Source organism: Arachis ipaensis, chromosome B05 (assembly GCF_000816755.2).
Source record: "Arachis ipaensis cultivar K30076 chromosome B05, Araip1.1, whole genome shotgun sequence".
Taxonomy (NCBI): Eukaryota; Viridiplantae; Streptophyta; class Magnoliopsida; order Fabales; family Fabaceae; genus Arachis; species Arachis ipaensis.
The window spans coordinates 103,846,381-103,858,027 of record NC_029789.2 but is presented as its reverse complement, the minus strand read 5'-3'; the positions used below and the strand labels follow the sequence as shown (position 1 = coordinate 103,858,027).

The 11,647-nt window shown below is 37.4% G+C and overlaps 1 protein-coding gene across 2 annotated transcripts in view; it reads right to left on the bottom strand.

The window, feature by feature from the left end:
- Window positions 10,961-11,647, bottom strand: part of LOC107643762 (S-adenosylmethionine decarboxylase proenzyme-like) — a gene marked incomplete in the record, with an annotated part of 2,915 nt that continues 2,228 nt past the window's right edge. For both annotated transcript variants that reach the window (XM_021124191.1, XM_016347495.2), the window contains 1 exon segment: window positions 10,961-11,647. In XM_021124191.1, the coding sequence (XP_020979850.1) occupies window positions 11,221-11,647 (427 nt within the window).

The following is an 11,647-nucleotide window of genomic DNA, read 5'->3' as shown; positions in this document are numbered from 1 at the left end:
AACAATTGTTGAAGCTTCTACTCATCTTACTGAGTCCTTTGTATTTCTAATTTAAACGTGCTTGAGATTTGTAGCTGGTTCAAACAAGCTCTCTCGGCAACTTCACCAATATCCAGCTTAAGATCCACAAACTTATCTACTAGCTCTTCTTCCTTGATCCTCATCCAAGCTATCGTTAGAGATTTTTGACTCAAAGCATCTGCCACCACGTTCGCCTTTCCAGGGTGATAACTCAACTCGAAGTCATAATCTTTAAGCTAATCCATCCACCTTCTCTGGCGCATATTAAGCTCCTTCTGATCAAAGATATACTTGAGACTCTTATGATCAGAAAAGACGCTAAACCTTACTCCGTACAAGTGGTGTCTCCAAATCTTCAATGCAAACATAATCGCCGCTAATTCCAAATCATGAGCGGGGTAATTCACCTCATGCGGTCTTAGCTGACGCGATGCGTAAGCTACCACGTTCCGGTGTTGCATCAACACGCAATCCAAACCCTTCAAGGAAGCGTCACAGTACACTTCAAACGGTTCATGCGGTTCCGGTAAGATTAGAACAGGTGCTGAAGTTAATCTCTGCTTTAACGTCTGAAAACTCTCTTCACACTCCGACGTCCACACGAATGGCACTTCTTTCCTTGTCAACTTTGTCATTGGTAGCACAATCCGGGAAAACCCTTCGATAAATCTCTTGTAATATCCAGCTAAACCTAAAAAGCTCCTAACTTCCGTCACAGTCGTCGGTCTTTCCCATTCCATCACCGCTTCTACCTTAGAAGGATCTACAGGTATTCCTCCTTTACTCACTACGTGGCCTAAGAACTCTACTTCCTCCTTCCAGAACTCGCACTTTGACAACATAGCGTACAATTTCTGCTCCTTTAAGATTTGTAGTACAATCCTCAAGTGTTCCTCATGCTCTCTTGCCATCTTAGAGTAAACTAAGATGTCATCTATGAAAACCACCACGAATTTATCCAAAAAGGGATGAAAGACTCTGTTCATGTAATCCATGAAAACAGCAAGTACATTCGTTAACCCAAAGGACATTACCACAAACTCGTAGTGTCCATAGCGTGTCCTAAACGCAGTCTTAGGAATATCATCTTCCTTCACCATGATCTGATGGTAACCGGATCTTAAATCAATCTTGAAAAACACTCCAGCTCCTTGCAATTGATCCATCAAGTCATCTATCCTTGGTAGCAGATACTTATTTTTCACAGTCACTTTATTCAACTGTCTATAATCCACACACAAATGCATTCCTCCATCTTTCTTCTTCACCAATAAAACTGGCGCTCCCACAGTGATACACTCGGCCGAATAAACCTCTTGTTTAGTAGCTCTTCCAACTGAGTCTTTAACTCTGCCAACTCTACCGTAGCCATTCTATAGGGCACAATCGACACTGGCCCGGCTCCCGGCACCAATTCGATCGCAAATTCAATTTTCTTCTGAGGTGGGAACTCCGGGATATCTTTCAGAAACACTTCTGGAAAATCTCTAAACACCGGTATCTGATCTAAGTTCTGGGCATCACCCAACGCATTAGCAACAAACAGAATATAACCCTGACACTCTTCCCTACTACAATACACCATTACAGAGTTCAGGTAATACCCCGTAGCTACCACTGATCCATTTTCTCCATCCAGCATAAACCGAATTGTCCGTTCAAAGCAATCCAACAAAACCCGATTCTTCGACAACCAATCAAACCCCAAAATCATTTCAAGCCCTACCATTGGTAAACAGATCAAATCATGCACAAACTCTCTACCCTCAAGCTTGAAACCTACTTGTTTACAACCTGACCTAGTCATAACTGTTTGATGCGGAGTATGTACATGCAGATCAAAAGGTAACTCTAACACTTTCAAGCCTAATTCCTCAACTTTAGCAAACAAAATAAATGAATGCAAAGCCCCAGTATCATATAAAGCAACTAAGGATTTATTACCAACTAGACATATACCTCTCATCAATGGATCCGCCTTAGAAGCATCCTTGGCATTCATAGCAAAGACTCGACCTTGATGCTGATTCTAGCCTGCATTCTGATTCCTCCCACGAGGGCAATCCTTCGCAATGTGGCCAGGCAACCCACAGTTGAAGCACCCACCTATACCAATCTTGCATGAGTCATAAGGATGAAAACGTCCACAATGATTACAAGCTAAATCTGGAGAACTCTTACTCTGATTTCCTCTTCCCCTAGCATACTGAAACTGATTCTGATTGTTCTTTCTGAAGTCCCCTTGGCCTTGAGGTGCATATCCTCCTCTCTTGAAACGTTGTCCTCTCGGATGAAAGTACTTGCCACGCCCCCGATTAGAGCTCCCTCCATGAGTGTCCTTAAATGCCGCCACGATCTTGGCATATTCTTCCACTACTCTAGCCTTATTCACTAAGTCAGAGAAGACACGGACCTCCATAGGAGCCACAGCAGTCATAATGTTGTCCTTCAAACCCCTCTAATACTTAACGCATCTCCAGGTCTCGTAAGTCTCCGGGTCACCGTGACACACCCGAGAAAACCTACAGAGCTCTTCGAACTTGTTGGTGTACTCTGCCACAAACATGGAACCTTGCTTCAGCTGCATTAGCTCCATCTCCTTTGCCTCCCTTGCAGACTCAAGAAAGTATTTCTTATAGAAAGCCATTTGGAACACCTCCCATGGAACATCGACGTTCTGAAACTGTAGCAAATGATACTCAGCTTGCCACCAGGACTGGGCCTCTCCCGCTAGCTGATAAGCGGCAAACTCTTCATACTGATTGAGTGGAACATGCTGCGCCTGTAAAGCACACTCTATAGCCTGGAACCAGTGCTCTACTTCAACAGGATTTGTGGATCCTCAGAAACTTGGTGGATGAACCTTGAGAAACGTTGCCAAGGTCATCGGAACTACTCCCATGTTATCGCTGTTACCCTCAGCATTATCATTGGCATTTCCTTCGCCATTTCCGTTCCCGGCCGGTTGGCCCAATCTCTGCACAGCTTGCAGAGTTGCAGCAGCATTCGCTTCCATGGTGTTTGCTAAGTTAGCCATGGCCGCCATGAACTCGGCAAGGTTATCAGTTGGTTGCTCATTCCTATTTTCCCGTGTACATGTTCGACCTCGCTCGTGAGTGGCCATGTAGGGTTCCTGTCTACACCAAACAATCAATATCAAGGTGATCAGTCTCAATATCAAAAGCATAGTGTTTTAATTATCCCAAACAGGCACTCACAAACAAGCATGCTATGCAATATCAAATAGATAACCTAATAGCATCAAAGAAAAGACACACAGAGTATGCATTGAAGCACAATCGGTCCATCCCTCAGGCTCACGAGGACGAACTGCTCTGATACCACTAAATGTAACACCTTAATTAGCCTAAGCCTTACCTCGCGCCGTAAAACAAAGGTTAATAAGATATTACGACAATTCTAAAGCTCATACGTATAATATATAGAAGAAATAATATAATATAGAAGTCCGATGAAAGCTATAGCTCAAAAACTAGGATTTGAGAAGCACAAACGTACTATCTTAAGGCATAAGAAACAGATAAGATATAGCAAAATATAAGTATATAATATCATAGGAAACTAGCCTCGACTTGCGGAGTTTAAGCCGGCTAGCCATACCCAAGTATACAGAATCATATAGAAAGCTAACAGTTTAAAAACAGCTTATACAAGTTTTTTTCTCTCACAATACAAGCCTCTAGGCTAAACAAAATACAAAAGAGAGAGACATAAAAACAAAATAAACCAAAAAGATCCCAACGGAATACAAGATCCTCCGCTCCTGTCACCATCCAAAGCAACTCACCGAGGTGGGTTGCGACCTGCATCTGAAAAACACAACAAAAATATGGTATGAGAACCGGAGGTTCTCAGTATGGTAACAGTTCCCAATGATGTAGGATATAAGACCCCGAGATGCCAAAGGCAATCCTAAGCTCCATATCCATCACAAGATTCAACTTAAAGCATACTAAAACAATTAAGCATGAATATGTCCACCTTAACTTAATAAACAGGGTAATCTATCTTAGGGATATCTACTCTAACCAAACATCGCTGTCCCACAGCCTTCACCAACCGATCCTCCATGCGATCCCATCGCCACCGCCTTCCGAACCTCCTTAATCCCAGTAGAAAACACTAGTATTATACAATGCAAGTAACTCACAAGTATAAGCATATAAAGCAATTAATTCAGATAGCAATTAGGCATGTTATTCAGTTAGGCAAACCATTACAAGTAAACAAAGCATACAAATAGGTAGAAAATGCATATGATGAATGCCTGCCCTACTGGCTGTGATATCACATTGTCGGTTCAACTGCCAACCCGACACATCTCCATGGAGACGTCGCCCTTCGGATTTCTCATATGGGAACCCCCGAGATATAGTACCCAGATCACTGTCCAGGTACCGGCGCCTGCTCGCCTTTGGTCCGAAGGGATGCAAGCGGGATACTCTTGCCATAGACCTCACATCTAAACGCAAGCAGGACGAACCACCTCCCTTACGCCGCCGCCGCTACCTCGACAGGCGGGATCAAACTGCCGTCCCTGCCACGCACATAGCATCTCATATTCTCAGTAAAAATAATATTTCAGCAGTTTTCAGAAAACAATTTCAGTATACAGAGATCCATTGTCTCAATCCGAGTCCTCGACTCCTCTCAACCACTGTCCCTTTCATAACTCAATTTTCCAATGTCAAAGGTTCATCATTCCGTATCTCATATATCACTCATCCACCACCCAACGTCAAATCATTCTCAGCACGCCAGAAACCTAGACCTCCGTTTTCTAATTTATCATAAAACTGTGTTCTAGAAATCTTAGGTTACATCCCCTGTTCCAATACTCAAAGTTAAGCCCATACATTTTTAAATGGTGTTTTAGAAGCTCACAACCATGTTGGGAAGGTAAAATAGTTGAAAACAATTAAAATTTTGAGAAACAGGATGTGTGCGGCCACACAAGGGTCTGTGCGTGCACACACTCCTGAGAGTTTTAAAATGTGAGCGTATGCACAGGGGTCTGCGTACGCACAGGAGTCAATTTTTACAAGGGTCTATGCACTCACACAACCTGTGCCAGTGCCCCCAACAGACCAGCCTTCCCGATGTGTGCGTCCGCACAGGTTGAAGTTTTCCATAGATGTGTGCGCGCACAGGCTGTGCTGACGCTGCGAACAGAATGCACTTCCCTACCTGTCCGTGCGCACAGGTGTGTGCGTTCGCACAGGTCGACATACTGGCAGGGGTGTGCGCCCGCACAAGAGTGTGCGCCCGCACACACCAGCAAATCTTGAAATTTTGCAACTTTGCATAATTTCAGATTTTTAACACCAACTTTGAAGGATCATAACTTCCTCTACAAAATTCCAATTTTCACAAATTTTATATCGATTTAAAGAGTTTTAAAATATCTTTAATCATAAACAAATTTCAATCAATTTCGAAAACCAAGGCAAAATTTATGATCGTACAAAGTTCATCAAAAACTCAATTTTACCAAACTTCATAACTTACACAATTTATTATCATACACGTTCCAACCTTTACCATACCATTCCAAAACTCCATTTTTCATCAAAATGTACCTATTGTATCATAATACACCAAACTTACCACATTCTCCTTCTCATTTCCTTATTTCCACTTCCAACATCAACTATATAACACTTATGATCAAAATCACCATCACACTCACCAACTCATAAATCATCATACTACAATTATCATAAGGAATCAACTTCCAATCCATACAATTATTCAACAACATCATACTATTGCAATTCATCACAATCAATCCAACATTCATCAATTCATCACATGTAGCACATCAACCATCATTTTAGTTCAACCTATCTTATTCGTCACTAGCCTATGTGTCCATGAATATTATATACTACATAGAGGAAACCGAAACCATACCTTGGCCGATTCCCCTTTATGCACCCAAATTCCAACTTAGCACAATTAATCTTCCAACCACAATCCAAGCTTTTAAATCCACTCCAATAAGCACAATTAGTTCCAAGAGCTCCCAAAGCCACAACAATCAAACTATATACATATGAATCACCACCAATCAACCTAGGGCTTAACATAAATCAAATCTCACAAGGGTTTAGTATCTCTTATCTCTCCCAACAGATTTGATGGCCACAATCCAAGGCTAAGCAAGGATTAGAGCAAACCTAAACATCCAAAATCACAAAAACTCACTTAGGTACAAACCCTAAGTACCCAAATTTTTCAAGGGAAAAACTAGAAAGATTTCGTAATTATCTTGAGGGTTTCTTGGGTAAGTTTTGTAGAGCTCTCAACAAGAAACGCGTAGCCGCAAATGGCGTGGCGATCGGAGCTCTCTAGCTCAAGATATGAGCTTTGGAAGTTGACAATGAATAGTAACCATGGGGTTTCTCCCTTCTTCTCTTTTCAGCATGTATGAGTGTGTATGTTTGTGTGTTATGCTGAAATGGGTTCATTAATGAACCTTTTATATGTTGGGCTTGGGCCCAACTTGGGCCCGGTCCAACTCGTTAGCATTTTTAGCCCATTTGGCCCAACTTCGGGCCAAACCTTTAAAATTAACGCCCGGTTTTTCACTTCTAACATTTTTCTAAGGTTTTCGCCAGTTTTCACTTTTTCTCATGCGGTACCGGGTATACTTGAACCGGTTCAACTGCCGGTTTGCGATTTTTCACGGTTTTTCTCAGAAAGCACATTTTCTGACTCAGAAAAACCTACTGAGTCCGAAAATCACCTTTAAATCCTCAAATTCTCACTCTAACTTTTTGAAATCTAATTTAGGCAATTAATCACTTAATTAACCGGTTGATTAATTACGGTTCTTACAATTGGCGATCTCTTAAAAATGGCGTCGATCACATACAGCCTGCTATAGAAGAAATCATTCACAAGTTGAAGAAGACAGTAAGACCGGATCAATCCAGAAGAACAAAGCATCTCCAAGCCTTAACCATCTTCATATCATTACATTCACCATCAACTGGGTAACGTTTTATTTATCTTCCTTTTATGCGGATTAGACAAACAAACAACTCTTCTGTCCGCCTACTAAGATCTACAAGATAATCAGGGTTTGCTTCAAATCACAATTCTCGTGGGATCGACCCTGTCTCACTCAGGTATTACTTGGCGACCCAGTACACATGCTGGTTCAATAGTGCGAAGTGTAATTCCGCGCTACCAGAAAGGATCTTGGGTTTCGATTGAAGAGAATGAGACTATAGTAGTGAAGTGAAGTGACGTGATTGTCGATGAAGATGAGGTGGGATTAGAGTTTGAAATGAATTAGATTAGAGTAAAGGAGCAATTTAAAATTTTTGACAGATTTGTAGAGTTTAGATTGTTTTATCTATAAAATTCTATCTTTCATAATTACAAATTAATTTTAGTTCTTTTATAATCAGATTTATTAGCATTATAATCTTTCATGATAAGTTTTATTACTTTACTCATATTTCTAGTATGCCCATTTTTGCTTCTTTTGCTTTGTGCTAAGAAGTTTGAAACTATCATGGAAGTCATAATGACCAAATGAAGCCCACTTTGGTTTGTCTGTCTTGCACAAGTCTCGATCAAAGTCGTTATTGTGAGAGGTGCAAAAACTACCACTCTGCTCACCCCGTTGCTACCATGCGTATTATGTTTTCATATGACTATTGTCTGTTCTGTGCCAGTGCAAGTGTTAATATTCTCAGGTTGCCATTTACCCGCTCCCTCTTTTTTCTCTTCCAGCTCTAAATTTGATTCAACTTTGAATAATAAGAACTTTCAGTGCAATTTAAGGATAATAAGATCCCTTTTTTTTGTGACTAAAAAAATTAGATCTCTGATTCTCCACAATCATCAACTATTATTTTAACTAATATTTGATGCATATGTTGAATAAACGATTCAATCATATTTGCAAATTTTTTTTTTATTTTGTGAGATAATTAAACCAATTAGCATATTACCGTTTTTAATTTTTTTTTCTAGAACTCGTATAAAAGGGACAAGCCATAAACACTTTCATCTAGAGGGGTCAGAATGAAATTTTCAAAAATCTAAAGCCAACCTGTCTCCTCTTGTTATTGTTAGTGACTTGAAGCTAGTTGTTATTGACTTATTGTGGTCCACAATAGCATGTTTAGAATAATAGCACACTTTATTCATACGGGATGGTCAATTATCATCTAAAATCATGGAGTTTTCTGGAGTTCCGAAAAACATCATGATTACAAATTGATTAGATTTATATCTCAAATAGCTCTAGTAGAATCATTAAAAACAATAAAACACAAATCTTATAACATACTTTAAAAATAAGGTTATTGCAGTAGTGGAATTCCAATGTATCATCCCTTATGTTTATTCTAAATTTCTATCAAGATATCAATATTTTCACTCTTCACTTATTATGACTCTTATTATTATATTACTCCTATATGAAACTATTTTCATTACACTTCACATCTCATGACAGTGTTAAGTTTTTCTATCTTATTTTTAAGCTTACTTTACATGTACACACTTTTCTAAAATTTTAATTTTTGTAATTTTAAATTCAAATTCAAAATTACAAAATAACATATCTCCATTCTCTGCAGTTTTTTTTTTTTTTCTCAAAATTATAAAAGGGATTCTTTCCATTATTTTTTTCTCTTCTTCACTTATTCTCTTTTTCTTTAATTCTTATTGGTCTCCTCCGTTCACTTTTTTTAGACACACCTCCACTATTACGCGGAGACAAAAAGCTTTATAGGAGATCTGCTTCGATCATAAATTCGTAATGCTTTGCGATGACGAATTATGTATGTTCTTTATTATTTAATCTAATGTATATCTTCTAATTTTGGTAATATTTGAAATATTGTTGTTGTTATGTATATGCGTCTTTGTTTGGTATGTAGCTATTCATGCAGAAAAGCCAGAACTNNNNTCCCTCTTATATTCAATTTGCTTACAATATACAAAATCAAATGAGATTTTTTATGTCAATGTACGTCAAAAGGTTGGACCTTCTTTCACAACGGGATTTCATTGGAGGGGTTCTACATCATCAGAAATTTTTCTTACCAGGAGATGGTGAAGATTTTGTCTTCAACATGGCATAGTCGAAGAGAGCAAGGTCAAATTTGACATCCCTGTTAATGATGAGAAATTAATGAATTTAGAAATTTTAAGTATTTAATATTTGTTAGGATTTTCTCTTCCATCAAACAAGCACTATAGATCCTTTTGATTATTCATTATGCAGTTAATTTGTTTATGTTTCTCATTATTTTTTCTATTTATATATGTAATGGATATATTTATTTGAATATAGTAATCTAGTTATCATGCTCATTACTTTCTTCTTTATTAATTTATGTTTCTTTATTAATTTTTCTTCTAGAATGCTTTATACATAATTTTTGTTGTATTGTTACATGGTATCCAAGTTCCTACTACAAAATTGTTACATTCTAATTATCATATGACTTTGTGCAGCGATATAATAATTTTTTAACTGATAAAATTTTGAACTCAATCATATTTTATGTAATCAGCTTCAAAATTTCTCTTATATCATATGTAACAGTAATTTATATACTACTGAAAAATCATTTAACCCTCATAATATGTTTCTACCAAATTTTTTCAATAAATGTCTAACTATTTACATACATGTATTATCCTATATGCCTAAACATAAAGCGAGTTATTATAACTCAAATATTGAACTTGTTATGATAACTCAAATTTATATTCTTAAACACAATTTAACACTTTCATGTCATATATAATTTTTGTAGTATTAATCACAATTACATATTTAATTGTTACTTCAATGTATTGAATTAATTTCAGTTACTTCTCATTTATTTTACACATAAAATAGCTCAATCAATGTTTTGATACTTATTTTAGATTAATTTCTTTTCATGAATTTGCAGGCCACTTGATAGTTTAATTTTTCTCTAAATCATACATTTTTGTTCCTTTTTTTTGTACCATATCATTACTCATAATTTCAATCATTTATCATAATTTTTTTTCATTCAATTATCTTAATTGTACACCAAAATTATCTTTATGTTCTTCACTATTATTGATTTTTTTTTTTTTTTTAAAAATTATAAATATTGTTCACATTATAAATATTGCTCTCCTTCAATTTATTTTACCACACCATAATAACTCTTTTAGTACCATCACCAAATTAGCTTGATTATATTTTTTTATTATTTTTTATTAAATTTTAAACAATAACTCTAACTAAAGGATATTGAAACTGCCAATGAAAGTTGTCAAAACTATAAGATAGATAGAATCTTGAAACTGTGGTCAATCTCACCAAACGGACGGGACAATTCACTAGTGAAAGAAAGAAATGTATGTTATTATTTTATCTTTTCTTATTTTATTTTTTTTATACTTTATCTTTTCCACATCGAAATGCTGTTCTATTTTAGTGGGAACTGGGAATTCTAAAACAATTTAGTGAATTTGTTGTGAACGTGCGGACATGCACATCAGGCCACTATAGTCTATAGGTTTCATACGGAATAACAAAAACGAAAATAATAAACTAGTAGTGTTGACAATAATGACAAACAATGAATAGTACTAGTAAACATTCCCTCATGAAAAATTGACATAGTAGGAGAAAGCAGCGGTAGGAACCAGGAAGTAGGAAGTTAACAGGCTATTTGAACGTAATTATTTAAGGCCGGAAAATTAGGGGTGTACGCCAACCGAAGTTCACATTGGAAAAGACAAACGAAACTCCAACAGATCAAGCAAAACTCGGGCAAGTGGGTAACAGCTAACGAGCACCACAACTACAGCAATCAAGTTGGCCAACAAGGCCAAAATCCAATATAATTTGCAAAGATGAGACACGCACACACCTCCCAAAGAAAAGTAAAATAATATCAACGTACCAAACAGCATAATCTATTTTCCTATAAGTTCAATTTTCAGCATTGAAATTAAAACAGCAACCTGCAACGTCTACAAACCACCAGAAATGAAAATAGACACCGGATCAATTCAGAATATTAAGCATACAATGAAATGAAATGAAATGACAATTCAGAATAGTATCATACCAAGACTAGAAGGCATGATTTATTTTTTACGAAAGACAATAGTAAAAACTCTTAACAATAAAAACACGAACATAAAACAAAAGACAGCAAACTACTCTTCTTCCTCTTCATCTTTCCAGCACTTCAGAGTTGATCTAGGTGAACCACAATCAGAAGTCTTGACGAACTTCTGATAGACAACAGAACCACCCATTCCAATCCCCTCGTGGCTCCTCTCTTCACGACAGTATCCCTTAACATCCAGCAAACAGCTCTGCTCAAATGACTTGCTTGAACAGTCAACATGAACCGCTAACGAAAACTCAGTAGGTTGGAAGCATGCCAACACACTCTCAACTAGATCGTTCAGATTGACCATTTTCAAATCATATCCCACTGTTTCAAAGCTTGCATAGCTGAAACCATCTTCTGGAGTAACATGAATTGTAGAAACAGCAGCACCTTCGACAGAATTCATTGAATAACCGCAAGGCTCAAATTCAAAGTCGCATATATCAGAATCAGGAAGGATCTTTCTG